This window comes from Aquarana catesbeiana, linkage group LG02, assembly GCF_042186555.1.
Source record: "Aquarana catesbeiana isolate 2022-GZ linkage group LG02, ASM4218655v1, whole genome shotgun sequence".
In the NCBI taxonomy this organism is placed as follows: Eukaryota; Metazoa; Chordata; class Amphibia; order Anura; family Ranidae; genus Aquarana; species Aquarana catesbeiana.
Window position 1 is genome coordinate 450,439,029 of NC_133325.1, and position 22,529 is coordinate 450,461,557.

The window sequence follows — 22,529 nt, forward strand, 5'->3', positions numbered from 1 at the left end:
GCTCCAATCATCTCTATGGCCTAAGAAACCGGAAGCTACGAGCATTTTATGACTTAGATTTCGCCGGATGTAAACAGCGCCATTGGGAAATTGGGAAAGCATTTTATCACACCGATCTTGGTGTGGTCAGATGCTTTGAGGGCAGAGGAGAAATCTAGGGTCAATTTTTTCAAAAAAGAGTACCTGTCACTACCTATTGCTATGATAGGGGATATTTACATTCCCTGAGATAACAATAAAAATGATTTAAAAAAAAAAAAAATGAAAGGAACAGTTTTAAAATAAGATAAAAAAAAATAATAATAAAAAAGAAAAAAAAAAAAAAAAAAAAAAAAGCACCCCTGTCCCCCCTGCTCTCGCGCTAAGGCGAACGCAAGCGTCGGTCTGGCGTCAAATGTAAACAGCAATTGCACCATGCATGTGAGGTATCACCGCGAACGTCAGATCGAGGGCAGTAATTTTAGCAGTAGACCTCCTCTGTAAATCTAAAGTGGTAACCTGTAAAGGCTTTTAAAGGCTTTTTTTTTTTTTTTAAAGCATGTCATGTTTGGTATCCATGTACTCGGCCTAAGATCATCTTTTTTATTTCATCAAACATTTGGGCAATATAGTGTGTTTTAGTGCATTAAAATTTAAAAAAGTGTGTTTTTTCCCCAAAAAATGCGTTTGAAAAATCGCTGCGCAAATACTGTGTGAAAAAAGGTAGGGCATTTGCTTTAAAAAAATCTATAATGTTTGGGAGTTCAAAGTAATTTTCTTGCAAAAAAAAATTATTTTTTTATGTAATCAAAAAGTGTCAGAAAGGGCTTTGTCTTCAAGTGGTTAGAAGAGTGGGTGATGTGTGACATAAGCTTCTAAATGTTGTGCATAAAACGCCAGGACAGTTCAAAACCCCCCCAAATGACCCCATTTTGGAAAGTAGACACCCGAAGCTATTTGCTGAGAGGCATGTCGAGTCCATGGAATATTTTATATTGTGACACAAGTTGCGGGAAAGAGACAATTTTTTATTTTTTTTATTTTTTTTTGCGCAAAGTTGTCACTAAATGATATATTGCTCAAACATGCCATGGGAATATGTGAAATTACACCCCAAAATACATTCTGTTGCTTCTCCTGAGTACGGGGATACCACATGTGTGAGACTTTTTGGGAGCCTAGCCGCGTACGGGACCCCGAAAACCAAGCACCGCCTTCAGGCTTTCTAAGGCCGTAAATTTTTGATTTCACACTTCACTGCCTATCACAGTTTCGGAGGCCATGGAATGCCCAGGTCGCAAAAAACCCCCCCATTTTGGAAAGTAGACACCCCAAGCTATTTGATGAGAGGTATAGTGAGTATTTTGCAGACCTCACTTTTTGTCACAAAGTTTTGAAAATTGAAAAAAGAAAAAAAAAAAATGTTTTTTCTCGTCTTTCTTTATTTTCAAAAACAAATAAGAGCTGCAAAATACTCACCATGCCTCTCAGCAAATAGCTTGGGGTGTCTACTTTCCAAAATGGGGTCATTTGGGGGGGGTTTGTGTCACCTGGGCATTCCATGGCCTCCGAAACTGTGATAGGCAGTGAAGAGTGAAATCAAAAATTTACACCCTTAGAAATCCTGAAGGCGGTGATTGGTTTTCGGGGCCCCGTACGCGGGTAGGCTCCCAAAAAGTCCCACACATGTGGTATCCCCATACTCAGGAGAAGTAGCTAAATGTATTTTGGGGTGCAATTCCACATATGCCCATGGCCTGTGTGAGCAATATATCATTTAGTGACAACTTTGTGCAAAAAAAAAAAAAAAAAAAAATTTGTCACTTTCCCGCAACTTGTGTCAAAATATAAAACATTCCATGGACTCAACATGCCTCAAAGCAAATAGCTTGGGGTGTCTACTTTCCAAAATGGGGTCATTTGGGGGGGTTTTATGCCATCTGGGCATTTTATGGCCTTCAAAACTGTGATAGGTAGTGAGGAGTAAAATCAAAAATGTACGCCCTTAGAAATCCTGAAGGCAGTGATTGGTTTTCGGGGCCCCGTACGCAATTCCACATATGCCCATGGCCTGTGTGAGCAATATATCATTTAGTGACAACTTTTTGTATTTTTTTTTTTTTTTTGTCATTATTCAATCACTTGGGACAAAAAAAATGAATATTCAATGGGCTCAACATGCTTCTCAGCAATTTCCTTGGGGTGTCTACTTTCCAAAATGGGGTCATTTGTGGGGGTTTTGTACTGCCCTGCCATTTTAGCACCTCAAGAAACGACATAGGCAGTCATAAATTAAAGGCTGTGTAAATTCCAGAAAATGTACCCTAGTTTGTAGCGCTATAACTTTTGCGCAAACCAATAAATATACACTTATTGACATTTTTTTTTACCAAAGACATGTGGCCGAATACATTTTTTTTTTAGAACAAAAAGTAGAAAATATCATTTTTTTTCAAAATTTTCGGTTTTTTTCCGTGTATAGCGCAAAAAATAAAAACGGCAGAGGTGATCAAATACCATCAAAAGAAAGCTCTATTTGTGGGAAGAAAAGGACACAAATTTCGTTTGGGTACAGCATTGCATGACCGCGCAATTAGCAGTTAAAGCGACGCAGTGCCGAATTGTAAAAAGTGCTCTGGTCAGGAAGGGGGTAAAACCTTCCGGGGCTGAAGTGGTTAAACATGTTTGGGATAAACATAGATCTATACTCTACAACAGGGATTCTCAACCAGGATCCATGGATCCCTAGTGTCTCTCCAGAGGTTGCTAGGGGTTCCTTGAGCCATGAGCAATTTCTGCCCTTCACTGATCTTTTATAGTATCTATAAGGGGGCAGTTCTTCCCAATGACCACAAGTGTAAGGAGCATTCTCCCCACTAACCATCACCATAAAGTTTCTTGAGTTGGAGTTATAGTAATTTTTAGTAGGGGTTCCCTGAGACAGGAAGATTAGTTCAAGGGTTCCTTTGTGTTGAAAAGGTTGAGAAAGGCTGCTCTACAAAAAGGTTTAAAAAAAAATGGCCAGACTGGTTAAACCACCTGATCTTTTTCTGCCCATCAATCTTCTATGTTCATGTTCAAGTTTATCTTACCAAAGCTTAAGTGCCATAATAATATTATATACAGTATATAGTATTAATATACACAAAAGGGGAAATAATGGTAATGTCTTTACCTATACCAGTTTTAATGGCAAAAAACATATTGGGAGACGAGTTATGGGCTTGTTGCCCTGATGAACAACAGTAAGCGGATGGTGCAGAAAGCAATCAAAAGTTCTATTTAGCCAACACACATGTTGTAACAACCAATTTAATGTCCAGTGCCAAGCAATAGTTAGAAGCTTGTAATTACGTTAGAACAGCAAACTTCTGTCTGCACCTTACCTGCAGAACTAAAATACAAATCGGATTTGGTAAATTCTGTAAAGAAATGGAAGTGAGTCAGTACAGGACAGCTACTATGTCTGCATCAATGGCTCTCACCAGGCAATGCATTTTACTCAGCAGGCTGTTAAACTATTTTATCGTTTTCATCAAGCTGTCATGTAGCTATGACAAAGAGCAGTTTACTACCTTAAATGTGAGGGTAAATAAACACAATTTTTTGAACCTGTCACTTTGACTGCCTATATATTTAAGCACTGTCAACTGCAAACATTTGATGCATATATAAGCAAGTGTATTTACAGAGTGCCTTCACACATGAAGACACAAAATTTTACAGCAATAGCTTTAATCTCATCTTTTGCATGAAAGCTTTTCACCTCTTTCATAATTGAATAACCATATTTTTCACTGCACTTATAAAGGACGAATAGCTTCTTCTTTAATATGAACCAAAAAATAGAGACAAAACTTGGAAATGCCTATACACAGTCTTCACCGGAACATTTTTCAGTTGGATCCAAATGAAAACTGGGCCTGAAATGGTGTTAAACCCAAAACCAGAAATGTAATATATTGCAGCTTACCAATCATTAGATGTGGTGGCTGCATTCCTTTTCCTTTTTAGTCTTTTTTGCCTCTGTTTTCACCTGGTGATCTGGACAGTAACACACCTCCTGTATTAGGGTGCCTACCTTATGGATAAAGGAGCACATCAGCAATGCTAATCTAGGGGAAGGGGAGTATTAGATGCACTAGCAGATTTAGATAAACAAACTACAGTTACACAAGCACCCTCAAACTGCTACATTTGCAGGACAGTTTGTTCTGTTAAGAAAACAACAGGCTCCCTGGCTGGATCACCAGATGAAAATAAAGGGAAAACAATGATTAATAGCTATTGGGAAAATGCTCATAAAATACTAAATCGTTGGTACCTGATACCCTAAAAACTATCAAAAATATTCCCATCCTTATCTCCCCTTTGTTGGAGATGTAATGACCAAGTTGGCACTCTATATCATACCCTTTGGAATTGTAAAACTTTATACAGTTTTTGGAATTCAATATCTTCCTTTATTGCGTCCCTTACAGTAAATCTAATTTCACTTACAGCCCCACGATGGCTCTCTTAGGAATTAATTTGGACTCCTATCCTCTAAATTACAGAACAATAGTAGCCAATATTTTTATAGCCGAAAGGCTTGCAATAACAAAGTTATTGAAATCTACAAATGCTCCTAACCTTTCTGACATCATTTTAAGATTGAATAAACAAGCTCATTATGAGTTAATGCTAGCCTACAAAAACTATACCACGACTAGATTTACTAAATCCTAGCAAGCTTGGATTTTCTACCCTAGAGCTTCAAAATAACTTAAAGACTTTAACAGTCATTCATAAAGGGTATATTACGCACAATTTTTCAATGGGTGTTGAAACCCTGTTTACAGTTTGTTCTCATTGGGGTAAACAGAGTTTTCTATATAATTCTATCACCTTGCCCAAGTTTTGGTCACCATGATGTTTATATTTGACCTTTGCATGTCAATACACTATGCTTACCTACTACCTTCGTTCCAACAACATGGAATGTCCTTTTTAATGTGTACATTTCTTGAAATATCTCAATAAAAATCTTTTAGGGGGAAAAAGCCAGAATACGAAAACCAATTCAGCCATCACAATAGGCACGCTGCAATATAATAAATGTTTGCTTTTGGGTTTAATACTGCTTTAAAATAGTGTGGAGGATGCCCTTGCTGACCTTGTTTGAAAAATGCTATTTGTCTGGTTGTTTCTAGCTTTTGTACTTTCTCAGTCACGTGTTCAGCAAGTGAAGTCATAACGAGGTTAGAACACCTAATCTGCGCGCCTGCTCCAAATCAGTAACTTAAAATGTATTGTAGCTTTGGAAGGATAGTAAGACAACTAGCATTTTCAAGAGAGTATAGCAATGGCAGCGTGGATGTTTAACTCTGCCAAATTTTCTTTTTAAATAAAAAAGTTTTTGGGAACCCCACTACCAAACTGCACCTTCCATTCTGCACTAAGCACCTTCCTTAGATGACTTCGGACTGTCTAGAATCCAGGTAGCAGGTGAGATGTTTCAATTAGGAATGAGGAAATTTCCACATAAATATAAAATAGATCAGGACAGGTCTTAATTTTCTAAGGTTTTTTTTTAACTTTTAAAAATGTGGAACTTTTAAAAACTTGGAGCTATCTTTGTAAATCATGTATTATATGAATTGTTTTTGTTGTTGTTGAAAATTATAATCATAGTGCTGTACTCGGGGTTAGGACAGTAGTCAAAACTGTTGGTTTGCTTTGCTGGGAGCCTTGGTTTTATCCCCACTAAGGCACTCTCTACAGTTAAAAAAAAACAAAACAGATTTTGCCAGTCTTCCCATTCAGGCATAGAATCATCCCCTGGCCCACACACACACACCTGTATACCCACCTACGGCATGCTTCCCACCTCTCCAATGCTCAATCAGACCCTTCTGTAAATACTCAGCACTTTCAGGTGCGGAGAAACACAAGACCTCCTCCCAGGATGCAGAGCTCAGCAGCCATTCACCTGACCTTTGTCACCTGATGAGGAAGAGAGAGAATGTAACCCTGCATAAGCTCCAACACCATCTCACACGGAGTTTACACAGGGTTAATACTTACCGGCTGTAACAGAAGAGCGTAGTGGCAGGGGAGCGTGAGAAAGGTGTATTAGCAGGTGAGGTTCTCTCTTAGTAGATAACTCCGAGTTCACAATGTCACACAGGCTTCCTCTGCATTCGTGCATGTTTCATTCTTGTGCTTTCATTTTCTCAAAAACTCCAAACCACACTAATTGTATAACTGGCTGACTATTACACAGTCCTTTTTGCACGTGTGCTCATAGCGTAAAACTGTGTATAGTATATATGCCAAAAGGGAGAGCTATGTAGTTAAGCTATGCCAGGAAGTACTTAAGGACATAGCATAGATACACAGAACAGGCATAGAAAAGATGAAGATTATATATAATTTTGAAATGTGTGGTCAAATGATAATTAAAAAAAAAAAAAAAAATCCATAAATGAGGTCACAAGAATAATTATTATAATGTATAAACACGCTATTAAATATACACATCTATGCAAGCTTACACAGAACCTTTGATATTACCAATTACTACAAAGACATAATTGTACCATTCATGCTGTACTAAACTTGCATGCACATGCACCCATTAGCATAGAAAAGCAACCAGTTTGTGTAGTCTAGTCACAACCATACATGCATACAAAATTAGTGGGCAGGATCTGCAAAAATTTATACTAAGTTATAAAACACTTACAGAACACAGTACCTCCTGTACATTGCAAACGTGACATTTCATTGTACCTGACCCTACACAAGACTGTTGTGCTGCCCTACTGAAATATTAAAGTGTTACTAAACCCGGGACCCTGCATTCACTATATCTGGTCTCCCACAGTACACAGAAATGCAATAATTTTAGTAAATAAAAACTGCTAAATACCTTTTCTCATCAGCAGTATTTAGCAATCTTGTGACTTCTATCAGTATCCAGTCAAGCACTGGTTAAAACTTGTAGGAGGAGTTTTCATTCTCCTCTGACTGTCCTTCAAGGCTACATGACTCATATGATCCTCTGTCTGGACAGTGCTGATTGGCTCTGTGCTGATTACATGCACCATCCCAAAAAGAAAAAAAAACGCTATAGCAATACTGTACACACCAAACTGAGCACGTGCAGAGCGCTTCCAAGACTATCAGGAAATGGATTGGGGACTGTGGAAGAAGGGCTAGGATCAGAGAAAACAGATCAAACAGCCTTTTTACAGAGGAGTAACCCTTTAGGTTCCACAGTGAGTATAACAAGTATGCTTTACTGCATATACAGACTGATTTTACTGTTGTGGGTTTAGTAACACTTTAACGTGCTAAGATTTGTGTATTTCAGATTCAGTGTATTTAACAGGCTCAGCAATGTGCCCTTTCTTTCTCCCTCTTGCAACTAACAGACCATAAAAATGTTCAAAGTAAGATTTGCATATTTCATATACATTGATTGCATTATAGCTGAATAAAGATTAATCTGCTTATTGCTCAGCATTAAACACAGAGCTTTGCAGCTTGCATATAAATTACTTGAATTACAGTATAAAACACAGACACAGGTCAAAAACTAAACTGCCAGCAACATGTTATTCATTGTAAATATGGATACATTTTACAATTAGATTTTTAAAAGGTCTGCATGTATGAGACAGGTCAACTGAATTTCTGATAAGTTGTCAATAATGCAGTCAACAGCACTGGAGAAATATCAGGGGATGTTACAATGTAATACCAACATCTAAAGAACAAATGTACTGCTACTCATAATTTCAAGAGAATTAGAAGTTTTGAACCGGCCATTTCTAACAAATAGCAGATACCTAATGGTGCCTGTACGTTTCTCAAATAGAGCTTGTGGATGTCCTACATTCCAAGGATGCTCTAGTATTCACATATTGGCCAACCTTCCTGATTAAGAACCTGCTTTGGACCTCACTCACCTTCTACTCTACACTACTGGTCCGTTGTTATGATGTAAAGTCCTAATGGTCAATACTGTATTGCAGGAGCTGGAAGATTCACATTTTTAAGCAGTAAAGCTGATTATTTTTGGATACTGGAGTGTTTTTGAGACTTGTGGAACTCAAGCACCCAACAGGTGTAGGCACTATTAGGGGTCAGTCTACAAATGGTATTGTCCTATTAGGTTAACTGTAATTTCACTTTTCTTTTAATGCCCAGATGAAAAATTATGTCGACAATGAATATCAAGAGAGAGTTCTTTACTGGGGTTTACTCAAGTCAATTAAGCTATTCATCTTGCAAGGGAATTTTTATTTAGCAAGAGAATTTTTCCCTTAGCTTAGTGAATGAGTTGAAACTCTGTTGACTTCCATCATCCAATCATGTACAAGCAAATATCATTTTTTTGGTTTTTTTTGTTTGTTTTTTTTACATGCAGGTGATTGAGCATTCTTTGCAATGTGAATTTTCACCACATTCACTAAGGTAAGCGAAATTTTCAATGCAAAGTGAAAATTCCATGGGAAAGTGAGCAGCCTACTTGCCTTTAGTAAATCAAACCTACTTACTCTTGAGTTTAATTTCAAATAAAAAATCAGTCAACTATATGCAGCTAAGTGAGGAGCAGTCAGTATCAACGAGGGATTTGGTTACATCGTCTGTTGCTTCTGCTGACTGCTTATTGTAACCATAGCAAAGCATTATGGGAACTGAGTTCATTCACTTAGCACTGACATGCCAAGTGAGATAAGTATATCTTGAACTTTATTTTAAAAAAAGAATTAAAGCGCAATAGATGTCCCACCTTTTTGTCAAGTTTTAATACAATATCTGTAACTGATTTTTGCTTGCCACTTTCCTAAAATACCCTTCCTGCTATCTTACTACAATTCACTGTGCAAGCAAAGCTGAGTAACAGTCACAGCCATCATCACAAGATTTCTCACACAGACTTGTATTGCAGAAGAAGAGAAGGTGTGTCTGACCAGGTCTGTTGCTGAGAGCGACTTTTTGAGAGCATGGGGTCTAAAGCTGGGTACACAATAATAGCGCCAGAATTCACAGACCAGCACTCACAGCCATTGTCTGCAAACACTGATTGGATGCTGGTTTTCCAGCATGTCTCTTCAGCAAAAGCTGGTTAGTAGACCGGCATCTGTTGGATAGACAGCTGTACACACTGACTGAAGGTTGGCCGTTTACTGCTGAAGCAGACGATTTTCAGCCTGTATGTACCCAGCTTTACGCTGCTGCATATTGGATTTCACAATAATACTTAGACACCCTAAACTACTGCTGTAACAGTGGGCTTGTTAGTATAACATCTATCTGACTTCATATCTATTTCCATGTCTTCAACTGGGCTTATAAAAAGATAAGATAAAGCTATTGGTATATAAAACAAAGCCAATTTTCTTGAGTTTTAATCGAGTGTTTCAGGATAAACACAAAAAAACTATTAATAATTGAATAGACATTGCACAATGACGATAAATTAGAATTTAAAGTATTTAACGCTCCTATACATAAGCTCAAACAGGCTGAAAGTAGTGCTCAAATAAATTTTGCCTTAGTTCAAAATTGGTCATGTGTTCATTTATGTATGCACCTCTAAATCTCTGCATTCCCAGAGAAATGTGAATCATCATGGTAAAACTATTTTACGGGGAATGCATAATTTTTTCCTACCTGCAGGTAATGATATCCTCGCTCTTTCCCCTTGGCCTCCTGAAGCATCAGCATCTTGTCTTGATGGTGGCCTGAGCCTGGATATGCTTCCCGCGCCTGACTGACGGTCATTGTGTGCCATGTGCTCCTTTTAAGTGTTTGGCCATCTAGGGACATTGACATCCCAGCACAGGCCAAGCATTTGCCCTCCCCGCCTCCACTCTTTAGACTCTTCAAGGTTAAGTCTCTGAAGGCACTTTCAGGAGTGTCCACTCCAAAGGGAGCTCCATGCTCCATGGCATGACGTGCCGACACCAGAAAACTGCTGTCGCTGTCAAGGTTATCATCAGAGCTCCACCACCCTGCCATCTTTGATCGGTGCTTGGGATCTGACTTGCGGTCTTTGCTTTTGCTTCTCTTACTGTGACGAGGCTGGGAGTGCTGGTAGCCTTCTCCTCCTCCACGTCCTTCATATCTTGTACCATTGTATTCCCTCTTAGAGGGTGTCTCCAATGAGTGGGATTTAGCAAACAGCTTTTGTACTGAGTGCACAAGGTGGCGAATGCGACTTGGACTCTCACTACGTTGCTCTGTCGTGCTGGTACGTTGGTACTGCAAGGTGTGGAAGCCATCATGATGTAGGGGTAGCTGTTTCTCAAACTGGTCCAACAGTGTAGGGGGCAAGCGGTTGATCTTGCTGGAGGTGTGGGCAATGGCGGCCATACATTCATCACAGTCGAACTGTTGGGGGTTGTGGTGCATTCTGGGGTAAGTACCACCACTAGAGGCCCGTGGCTCTGGCATACTCACAGGACCACCTGGACAATCTTGTGTCACAGCAGCACTCCGAGGAGGACAATAGTGCAGATCAAGGGAACAAGACTCAGAGGCGCTGCGGGGATAGGACTTGTGGAAATCTGGGATGTGATGAGGGAAATCCAATACTCTCTCTCTGCTTTCGGGGATGCAGTAACATGGAGGCTGTGACTGGCTGCCTTCCCCATGGTAACCTTTCATCCTGTTAATACTGAACAAACGGCATCTTTCCTGCCATTCCCAGCTCTCTGGGTCTACCTGAAATAACAAAAAAAAATACATCTAAGTCATAATATCATAATAAAGGCACAATTTAGACTGTTGTTAAAATGAACAGCTATGTTATGAATAACAAAAGAATGATTTTAACAGTAAATTTAAAGAAGAAATGTTTGCAAACTAGGCACCTTACTGCCATCAAAATCAAAATTAGAAACTGCAAGAACACATTTTTTTGCTACTTCCCTGTTACTTAAATTACCCCTAGTGAAATAAATAGCAGTATTTACAATACCCCTGCAGTCCGGGCAAATTACCCTTACAGTTAGTAACCCTTTATAAACTATCAATACGAAGAGGAATTGTTTGTGTAACATCCTGCCAAAGGCAACATTTAATACTGGTTTTCTGCCTGGAGTCTTTAAACATCCTAAAAAATTGGCTTTTTCCATAATGGATCTCTCTTCTGTTGTAGCACTAGGCAGAAAAGGTATGGAATGGGAACCTGGATGTAGCAGTCTATCTCATATTTTACAAAGCCTGTCTTGTAATCCTACTTTAGAGGGGTTGTAAACCCTTGTGTTTTTATAGGATGCATTAAGGTGAAAAAACTTCTGTCACTGACCGGCCCCTCTGCTCCTTCGTTTTACCCACCTGAGTCCCGTAATTCCCACGCCGGAGACGCGTTCTTCCTCACTGCCCGTTGTCTCGGCTCTTGATTAGATAGATTGATTGCAACACAGCCATTGGCTCCCGCTGCTGTCAATCAAATCCAATGACGCTGGCGCCAGGGGGTGGGGCCGCGTCCGGCATTCTGCGTCTAAGGATGCAAATGCTGGACTCAGGAGCGTGCCCGCAAGGTAACCCCAAGGGAGAGCGCTTCTCCTGGGGGGTTATACGATGCGGGGAGGAGCTACCAGCGCCGCCGGGGGACCCCAGAAGTTGAGGATCTGGGCCACTGTGTGCAAAACGAACTGCACAGTGAAGGTAAGTATGACATGTTTGTTATTTTAATTTAAAAAAAAGCGTAGCTGTACAATCAATTTAAAAATGACTGCGCGGCCTTATCTCAGCGACATTGTTTTAAATAAAATGACTAATCCAAAATGTGACTAACTTGTGCTGATGTTTTTTAAATGTCAAATGGAAAGTGATTAATGCTTGATTTGTGTTTACTGCTTACTCATAATCTGACACACCTTAAAAAAGGCCCTTAGAGCAGATGAATTATTAGCTGAATTATTAATTTTGCGTCAATGTTTCAGAGGAACGCAAAGCTAAAGGCTTATTAATACAAATTAATATTAATATGTATTTAACATGTATTCTAACATTTAACAGAATTACAATGCAAAGTCAAGATAACTGCGCTCCTTAATGTGTAAGTATCAATAATTGAACATCACCACAGTGAACAATCAAATAAACTAAAACATTTCAAAAAATATCAAACAATAAATGTGAAATGAAAGATGAGTATATGCATCGCTAAAAACATAAAATTAAGAGTCTATAGTGTTTAAGACAAAATCCTTGTTCAGGAAAAACCTGGAACCACCCACAGTGTAGACAGAGACACAATTAGGTAAGCATGAGATTATCCTCCACCGAACATCAACACACCGGGCCTCTTACCAAAGAAAATGGACCACTGAGTTACAGGTGGTCAAACAAGCATGATAGATATGTCCACAGCACCACAAAACCACTTCAGTTGGATCATAGATGGCTTGGGACCAACCAAGGGGGATAGGATTGGCCTTTCAAACAACATGTGATCTGTTGGTCACCGATGACGCCGCCCCACCTGAAAGTCATGCCCGGCATCAGCGCTAATGGGATTTTTTTGATTGTTAGTTATAGTATATATAAGCGCAGTGGATGGGGGGCAAATTCATACCCCAGCAGAAGTCTTTGAGGACAAACGCGTCGGGTTCTTGTGTATTCACCCCTACCATCACCTACTGGGCAACATTTTTAAAATTTGGTATTTTTTTATACTGCTTTGAGCCGAGTTTTTACCGCCCAATTTTTGTATTGATTGCAAAAGTATCCCTTTTTTAATAAACATTGCTACGTTTGAGAAAGATTTACACTATGTGGAAGTTTTTGGGGGTTTTTTTTCCTTTTTTTTTCCTTTTTTGCCCATCTATATGGTAACGGTCGCTGAGGAAACCTTTTCCCCGTCTGATGATTGAGACCGACCCTGGATTCCAGCTGAGTCTTGCCGAGGATATACCATTAGATGACATCTGTCGAGCTCTATTGGGCTAGAGACGTGCCATTCGGCGACACCAGTGGAGATCCTATCCGGGACCACCTTACGGGTTTACAGCCCCACACCGCTTGACGGTACAAGCTCGTTTGACTCACCACCAAGGGCCTGTGAGTCCACCTTGTCTGGTAAGGGCATTGTACATCTATTTCTTTGGGCTAATTTTACCATATTAAGGGAAGAATTGACCTATGCGCAGGGATACGTCCAACAGCTCCTGCTTTACTATACTTAAAAGGACTGTCTGCACCTAGATTGATATGAAACGATCCAGAATCATCCCATCATATGGTGGTGGACTCTAAACATCCTTACACTTATTACCCTGATTGGACTTTTAACTCCATATTTTGGTCTATTTTTAGGGTTGCAGGTTATTTAATACACATCACTGTGTTATTCTCAATTATTTTTAATTATTTTATACTTTTTGTTTTCTATTTCATGTTTATACCTTGTAGTTGAACCTCCAGGTATCAGTTGAGTGGCTTCACCCAACGCTGATATATTGGATATCACCCACTTTTTTCACTTATTTTGGTATATGGATGTAGTTATATCATTGCACATGTAACTCTATTATTGTTGATTTTGTTTATAAGATATTTTGGGTGGGGAGGTTACTATCCCTCCATACACTCCTAGGATCATCACTAGTGTATTGTGTATACATCTATGGAGATCACTATCTCCTAATTCACTTTACAAAACCATTATTAACATTCTTTGCACATACCTCAGGACTGTGCACTTCCTTTTATCTTTATTATCAATATTTCCTAGATTATATTACTTTTAGCGCCACACTTTATTATTTTTTCACACACTTACACAGGTCAGGTTGTTGTGTTGGCTGCTTCACTTTGTAGGAGTTGGCGCAAAATGTTTTACATATAATATTAATATGTATTTAACATGTATTCTAACATTTAACAGAATTAGTGTTTAAGACAAAATCCTTGTTCAGGAAAAACCTGGAACCACCCACAGTGTAGACAGAGACACAATTAGGTAAGCATGAGATTATCCTCCACCGAACATCAACACACCGGGCCTCTTACCAAAGAAAATGGACCACTGAGTTACAGGTGGTCAAACAAGCATGATAGATATGTCCACAGCGCCACAAAACCACTTCAGTTGGATCATAGATGGCTGGGTCTTGTAGTCTCACCAAATGGAAATTCATAGGTACATGCATAGAATACAAGAAAGCAACTCCTCGTGGCATAGTATTTAAAACCAGCATAAATTTATTTCTTAAAAAACAGCCAGGGTACTCACATTTTGTTAAATAAAAACAGAAATGTCAGAAGCTGCAGTCTGTCATGGATAGCGCTTGTTTCCAACCACAAAAATGCCCGCGATCGGCACGTTACATCGTCGTGACATCAGAACTCCACCCAAGGAGCTCCATGAGGAGTTGCTTTCTTGTATTCTATGCATGTACCTATGAATTTCCATTTGGTGAGACTATAAGACCCAGCCATCTATTATCTAATTGAAGTGGTTTTGTGGCGTTGTGGACATATCATGCTTGTTTGACCACCTAAAATCTAGTGGAACCAAATGCCTTCAGAAGTCACCTAATTAGTAAATAGAGTCCACCTGTATGTAATTTAATCTCAGTGTAAACACAGCTGTTCTGTGAAGCCCTCAGAGGTTTGCTAAAGAACCTTAGTGAACAAACAGCATCATGAAGGCCAAGGAACACACCAGACAGGTCTGTGATAAAGTTGTGAAGTTTAAAGCAGGGTTAGGTTATAAAAAAAATAACCCAAACTTTAAACATCTCACGGAGCACTGTTCAATCCATCATCCGGAAATGGAAAGAGTATGGTACAATTGCAAACCTACCAAGACATGACCGTCCACCTAAACTGACAGGCCGGGCAAGGAGAGCATTAATCAGAGAAGCAGCCAAAAGGCGCATGGTAACTCTGGAGGAGCTGCAGAGATCCACAGCTCATGTGGGAGAATCCGTCCACAGGACAACTATTAGTCGTGAACTCCACAAACCTGGCCTTTATGGAAGAGTGGCAAGAGGAAAGCCATTGTTGAAAAAAAGCCATAAGAAGTCTTGTTTGCAGTTTGTGAGAAGCCATGTTGGGGACACAGCAAACATGTGGAAGAAGATGCTCTGGTCAGATGAGACCAAAATTTAACTTTCTGGCCTAAAAGCAAAATGCTGTGTGGCAGAAAACTAACACTGCACATCACCCTTAACACACCATCCCCACCGTGAAACGTGGTAATGGCAGCATCATGTTGTGGGGATGCCTTTCTTCAGCATGGACAGGGAAGCTGGTCAGAATTGATGGGGAGATGGAAGGAGCCAAATACAGGGCAATCTTAAAAGAAAACCTGTTAGAGTCTGCAAAAGACTTGAGACTGGGGCGGAGGTTCACCTTCTAGCAGGTCAACAATGCTCTCCATCCAATCTGACAGAGCTTGAGCTGTTTTGCAAAGAAGAATGGGCAAAAATGTCACTTTCTACATGTGCAAAGCTGGTAGAGACATACCCAAAAAGACTTGCAGCTGTAATTGCAGTGAAAGGTGGTTCTACAAAGTATTGACTCAGGGGAGCTAAATACAAATGCACGCCACACTTTTCACATATTTATTTGTAAAAAATGTTGAAAACCATTTATTATTTTCCTTCCACTTCACAGTTATGTGACACTTTGTTTTGGTCTATCACATAAAATCCCAATAAAATACATTTACGTTTTTGGTATATAACAAATGACAAAATGTGGAAAATTTCAAGGGGTATGAATACTTTGTCAAGGCACTGTAGAAAAGTTTTCTCTCCACCAGCATGCAGACACACTATGCACTCACCAGACTCAGTTGACCTCTGTTACAGCGTGTCAAAATGCACACAAGGGAAGTTGACTCTCGTGCCGTGCCTCTCCACCGTCGCAATATGCGTCCCAGTGGGACGCCAATTACGGCAGTGGAGAGGCACGGCACAAGAGTTGGGGGGAATCTGTAAACTAAATCTATGTACCACCATGCATGTTATCCTTACTACATCCAGATAACTATTGGTTGATGACCTCATTGCCTTGGATGTGATCCGATGCCCACCAGATTAGATGGATGACTCTTACATCATTGATCATTTGCCGGATGATGCTCTGTCCTTTCACTGTGATGCTGCAGGTTGTATATAATCAATATCATGTAATTTGATGCATGTAAAGTTGCCCAGAAGTAGCAGTTAATGACTCTGCGAAACACGTCGGCTTGCTCCATGCACAAGCATCTTTCAAGTTTTTATATGGATTGAGTATCATTTTTGGCCAATGTTCTATGTGGCTTGGTGCTATTGTTAAAAAAAAATGATGCTACTGTATATTTGTAACAAATTTGTATTTTATCATTATCAATTGTGTATGTGCTTACCTCAGTGACAGTGACATATCCGTGAAAGTCCCATCACCTTATGGGAGAGTGGTGTTCTCCCAATTTTCTTTGTAACCAAATCGTATATTTTCTTCAAAGGGACTGAGGCTACTAGTACCATACAAATCCGCACACGCATATTCCAGGCTCTGTATATGCATTGGGCATGGGACGGTTTATCTAGGAAGTTAAGCCATTGCATGTTGATTTGAATAAAGTGTTTAAAGTTGGTGCTGTGGTGTCAGGGGACAGAAAAGAGAGGCCTGACACAAAGAGGGTCATTCTTCTGCTCTCCTCCTGCCTGGACTCATAGAGCCAACCTGAGTAAAGGTAACCAATCCAATTTAAAGTGTCATATTGTGCTTTATTTACCATTAAAGTGTGCCTCTGCTCTAGTGGATATTCACAGGTTTGGAATCCCCTGAAAGCAGCTTAAATATAAGATTGAGAGCTATATTGTTCTTAAATCTCAGTTATTGCTCTCTAGTTGATTACTTGAATAAATATAGTGTTACTGTCTGTTATTCTTTCACAGAAATATTGCAGCAAAGACAATTTCTGTGTTTTATCATAACGTGTGTGTTTCTCATTGGTCATTGCACTTACACTATTGTCAAGTGTGCCAGAGGGAGCTGAGGCTGTTATTAGGGTTGAGAGGCAGAGTAACGGACTGAACAAACAAAGCAACTCCTACTGGGGTACCGCTACATATATAAGCAATCATCTTTACACGGAATTCGGTGTAAAGATGATTGCTTATATATTAATATTCGTGATTGTGTTTGTATAATTATTGAGGATAGTTTAGGATTCAATCGGATTCCCAGGCTTGTCCATGTATTGTATAAAAGCGCTAGACGTATCCGAGCACGTGACCCCTGATGGCGTCAGACGTGGGCTGACGAAATGGTGTTGGGTTGTGTTCTTAGGATACGTCATTTCCGGTAGTTGGAACGCAAGTGGAGCACAAACCGGCGTTTCCACTACCATATATGCTGATTTTTACCTTCTCCGATGTAAGTGCAATATTATTGGTTTAATAATAAACAATTCTAATTACTACACTATGAGAGTGCTCTCCTCTCCCTCTTTACTCTCACTTAACAATGTTGGCGTTTTAAAGTACAATTTCCTCTAACAATTGGATGGATGTCAGCAGTGACTCAGATCTTATGTGGTGACCATAACTGTGATCCCTTGGGAACTTCCTTTATGCATATTTTGACTCCCTATAATAGGGGTCAACTAAGTCTGGTGAGTGCATAGTGTTATCTGCATGCTGGTGGAGAGAAAACGTTTCTATACTCACAACGGATGCTAATTACATTTGGGATTGATCTTGGATCTATTATGGACTTTGTACTTCACATTTATTGTTTGATATTTTTTGTTATTTTTTTTTAATGTTTTAGTTTATTTGATTGTTCACTGTGGTGATGTTCAATTACTGATTCTTACACATTAAGGAGCGCAGTTATCTTGATTTCACTATATACAGGTGTTTAATACACCTTACAACGTGCATCTCCCTTACCACTATTAATTTGTTCTATTTCGTTTTCACTCATCAAAGCACTTCCATTTGTGCAGGGCGGAGACTATATCAGGTTTTGTGTTTTTTAGAATTACAATGCATGCATGATTAAAGTTGCAGTCTGTGCTAAATAGTATTTATTGTGTTAATCTGTTTATGAATGCTATATACTGTATATCACCATTTAAACAGTTTCTGCTATCAGAACAGCAATGGTCTGCAATTGTATCTCTACTTTCTAGAATTTTGTACAAACCACCTGGTCCTCTTACAAGCATGACACTCCAGGGTCACTAGCTCTGTTATGTCCCCCACCCCCCTTTTTAGCTTCACATGCCCAGCTTTTTATTTGGTGAGGCCAGCTATCATAGTGATGTGCCAAAAACTAGTTGCTTGGATGCCATGATGATCCGTTGGCTTCATTTATTAATTTAGCTATTTAGAACAAGCATGATACTGATGATATCAGAGTTACATTAGTACTTCTGATTTGCATGCTTGCATTCATAGGTTAATCAATCAGAATGTATTGAAGCCAGGACATTAAATAGATGGAAATGTATTAATGCTTGGAAGACAATACTACCAAAAGAAAAACAATATATGTATAATTTATGTTTCAAAAAATTGACAAGTCTGACTGCATTGCTGCTGTGAAGTTGGAATATGCTCTCTTTTGTTTTTTAGGAGCGTGTGCACTCCTGCTCCATCATAGCTGTAGGTCCCACCATCCTGGTTTTGGTATTCTCCTTGTCTGTCTGTCCGCCTGCAAGTTGATTGATTGTGGCCAGACTGTGGGTGAATACCAAACCTGTTATAAGCTAGCCAAGCCTGCAGTCTCATGCTTGTGATAGAGTGTGTAATACCTGATCAAGCTGTCTGTTTGTCTGCTGTGCACTGCAAGATAGGATTTCCCTGTCTATGACCTTGGATTGGATATCGACTATTCTCTAAACCCTGCTTGACTTTCACCTAGACTGTCATTGAACCACTCTGCCTGTCTGCCAGCTGCAAGTACCTGTTTGCTTTGCTTAGTTTGGGTAATGCTCTGGCATGGTGGCGAGGCACTAAAGCATCATGTATAAGTCCTGGGGGCAACCAAGTAACGATAGGCCTGCTTGCTTTATGGGAAAGGGGGCTACTATAGGTGAAGAACACAGTAACCAGCTATAGTGTCTGACCACCTGTGTTAGAGGTAAGCATGACAGTTGTTTTAAAAGAGTTGAGTTTAGCTAATAAAGAGTTTTTGAAAATTTGTTGATTTGACTCCTCATCATGGACCATATTGTTACTTGCACTAAAAGCTAATGTTAAGAGTATTTCATTTTGGACATGCTTCAAAGTATCTAAGAACATAGCTTCAGATTTGTTAAAACTAACAAGCAGTCTAGATATTTCTCCAAGTGGGAAAAAGAAGCCAGACTAAGCAAAAAAAGGAAGAGCTTTTGCAATTTCATATTAGTAAAACATTATCTGCAGATAAACTTGTTTAGTATTCTTTACTTGCAATCCACGGATCTGAGATATGTCCCTTTTGGCATATTTGTTGTAAGTGCTGCATGCCTTGTTCCTGTCATAATACAACTGGGATGAACTTCTGAACTTTTCCATTTTAAAATATGCCGTGGGGAAAAAAATACAAAGCTTGTAACACACTGATAAAAGCTCCATTAATCCCAATTTCCTTTAAAGGATTACTGCACTTCAAGGTTATAAAGTATGAATCACTTAGTCCTGTGGTCTGTAGAAATTTAGTAAACAGAATGGAATACCATAACTGCAGAGAAAGCTTGGTTCCCACTGTAGCTGTGATGGGTCTGGCATGGTGTCCGCTTTCTCCACTGGAGTCTGTAATACGCTGACCATTTTTCTCTCTAAACTTGCTGTTACAAACCCTACCTCCAACATAATCAGCAGAGCTCCAGCATTTACCTCTTGGGACTGCATATGAGTGCGATAACAAGTAAATACCAAAATACATGTGAGGTCAAGACAGGCTATCAAATGCTTTTACGATATCTATATCTAATAATGTAACAGAAGTTTTTGATTTGTTAGCTAAATTTATAAAGTTGCCAAGATGCTTTACAATCAGATGCAATCTCATGTACGTCTGAATCATCTCGCCTTGCCAACAATGTAGTGTTAGGCCTCTTTCATACATGTGGACTGTTCGTTTCATCAGTTCAGACACATTTTTTCAAAGAAAAAACAGATGAGGTTTACATCAGTTTTTCTTCAGTTTTTACATCAGTTTTTTTTATTACCTCCAGCTAGAGTCCTTAATCGCTTAAGTCCCAAAGCCATTTTTTCATGCAAAAACAAATTGTCCATTTACATCCGTTTTTTGTCTGATCTGTTTTTTTAACTAAAGAAAAATAGGGCTTTGATGTTGATGGAAGAGGATGTAAATGGACGATCATCCAATTTTTCATAAAGATGCATTGATGTCTGTTTTTCATCCATCAACGGATTGATGAAAAATGGACAAGCGGTCTGCAAATGTGAAAGGGGCCTTAACGTATACCTCAACAAGCCATTCAATTATTATTCAATCACATGGGCACTAAAATAGTTTGTACAAGGTCAGAGCCTGCTAAAAGTGTAACTGTAACCAGGATATGGACAATATTTATATATTTTTTAAACACACAATAAATTAGCTTGACTTCTGCAGCTGCAGCCACTGTGGAGCAATTCATTCTCCCAGTTTACAATAGAAGCAACAAAGCTGTTATCTAAACCAGCTCAGCTCACCTTGCTCTGCCTCCCAGAACTGCCTTAAAGTGTTACTAAACCCAGGGCCCTGCATTCATTATATCTGGCCTCCCACAGTACACAGAACATGGAAATGCAATTGTTTTAGTAAATACGAACTGCTAAATACCTTTTCTCATCAGCAGTATATAGCAGTCTTGTGACTTCTATCACTGGTTAAAGCTTGCAGGAGGAGTTTTCATTCTCCTCTGACTGTCCTATGAGGCTACATGACCCCTGAATTTCTGTCTGGACAGTGCTGATTAGCCCTGTGCTGATCGCTCCCCTCCCCCCAGAGCCTGCAGCGGTCGGATTCGTTAGAGGACCGATCAGTCCTCAGGGCCAGGCCGATGATTTATGGTCTGGACCTGCTGATCGGTCCTAATGAATGAAATCCTTCCCCTGTCTGTGTAAGTGGAAACACAGACAGGAGGAAGTGATGTCATCTCTCCTCGTGGAGTCTTTTCAATTCAAGTGAGAGGAGAGAAGACATCTTACCGTGAGTTGCACAACACTACACTAACACCAGTACACATAGGTACACTTGTCACCCCCCGACTGCCCCCCTAGTTAACCCCTTCACTCCCTGTCACTGTGTCACCAATTGCAGTTTTCAGATTTCTCACTGATCACTGCATTGGTGTCATTTGTGACTGTAATACGAGTTAGGGCAGTTAGTAGCAGGCCCTGTTAGGTCTAGGGTACCCCCCTAATAAAGGTTTAACCCCTTGATCGCCCCCCAGTTAACCCTTTCACCCCCTGTTGCCAGTGTCACTAATAGATCTTTTTTTCTGATTGCCGTATTTGTGTCACGGGTGACGCTAGTTAGCCAGTTAGTTGATTTGTTTCACCGTCAGGTTTTTATAGCATCAGGTACCCCCATATATTACCTAATAAAGGTTTTAACCCCCTGATTGGCCCCTAGTTAACCCTTTCACACCCTGTCACCAGTGATCAACGTATTAGTGTTATGGGTGACGTTTGTTTTTTATAGCATCAGGGCACCCGCCGTATATTACCCAATAAAGGTTTAACCCCCTGATCGCCCAGCGGGTGATATCAGTTAGGTTCTAGCATCAGTCAGGGTCTGCGTCACCATAGACAGCATTGGATTAGTGTCAGTAGCGCTAACACCACGCACGCACCATGCACCTCCCTTAGTAGCATAGTGTCTAAACGGATCAATATCTTTGATCTGATCAGAACTATATTAGCATCCACAATAGTTTAGGGTTCCCAAAAATCAATCAAATACAGGCCCGTCAAGCCCATAATGCCCTTCCTGCTGCATTTGCCAATTTTAATTGGGAGCCCACCACTTCTGCAGCATCCGTACTTCCCCCATTCACTGGCCAACCCGGAATTCAGGTGGAAACAGTTGATTTTATGCCACTTGATTTTTAATCGCTGTTTTTCACGGAAGATCTCTATAGATCTATATTGGACCAAAGCAATTTGTATGCTGGTCAATTCTTCTCTGCTAATCCCCATTTGACCCTTGCCAGAGAATGGAAACCTATTACGGTTTCCGAATTTAAGACCTTTCTGGGCCTATCCCTCCTCATGGGCATAACTAAAAAGAGTTAGTTGAGGTCATATTGGTCCACTGACCCAATTCACCATATGCCCGTGTTCTATGCCTCCATGGCCAGGGCACGATACGAGCAGATTTTGCGGTTCAATGATAATGAACTCTGTCATCCTCAGGGTGACCCTGGATATGATCGGCTCTACAAAATTCGGCTCCTCATAAACCACTTCAACCAACAGTATGCAGCCTTGTTTACTCCCGATCAAGTTGTCTGCATTGATGAGTACCTGATTAAGTTTTCTGGCCGCTTGTCTTTCAAACAGTATCTTCCCAGCAAGCGTGTCAGATATGGGGTCAAGATG

The 22,529-nt window shown here is 39.9% G+C and overlaps 1 protein-coding gene across 7 annotated transcripts in view; it reads right to left on the reverse strand.

Annotated features, from left to right (window-relative positions):
- The window catches only part of DLGAP3 (DLG associated protein 3), a 623,552-nt gene that overhangs the window by 292,091 nt on the left and 308,932 nt on the right, over positions 1-22,529 (reverse strand). For all 7 annotated transcript variants that reach the window (XM_073615583.1, XM_073615577.1, XM_073615578.1 and 4 more), the window contains one exon: positions 9,646-10,698. In XM_073615583.1, coding sequence (XP_073471684.1) covers positions 9,646-10,641 — 996 coding nt within the window. In that variant the 5' untranslated portion in view covers positions 10,642-10,698. The remainder of the gene's footprint in view (positions 1-9,645; positions 10,699-22,529) is intronic.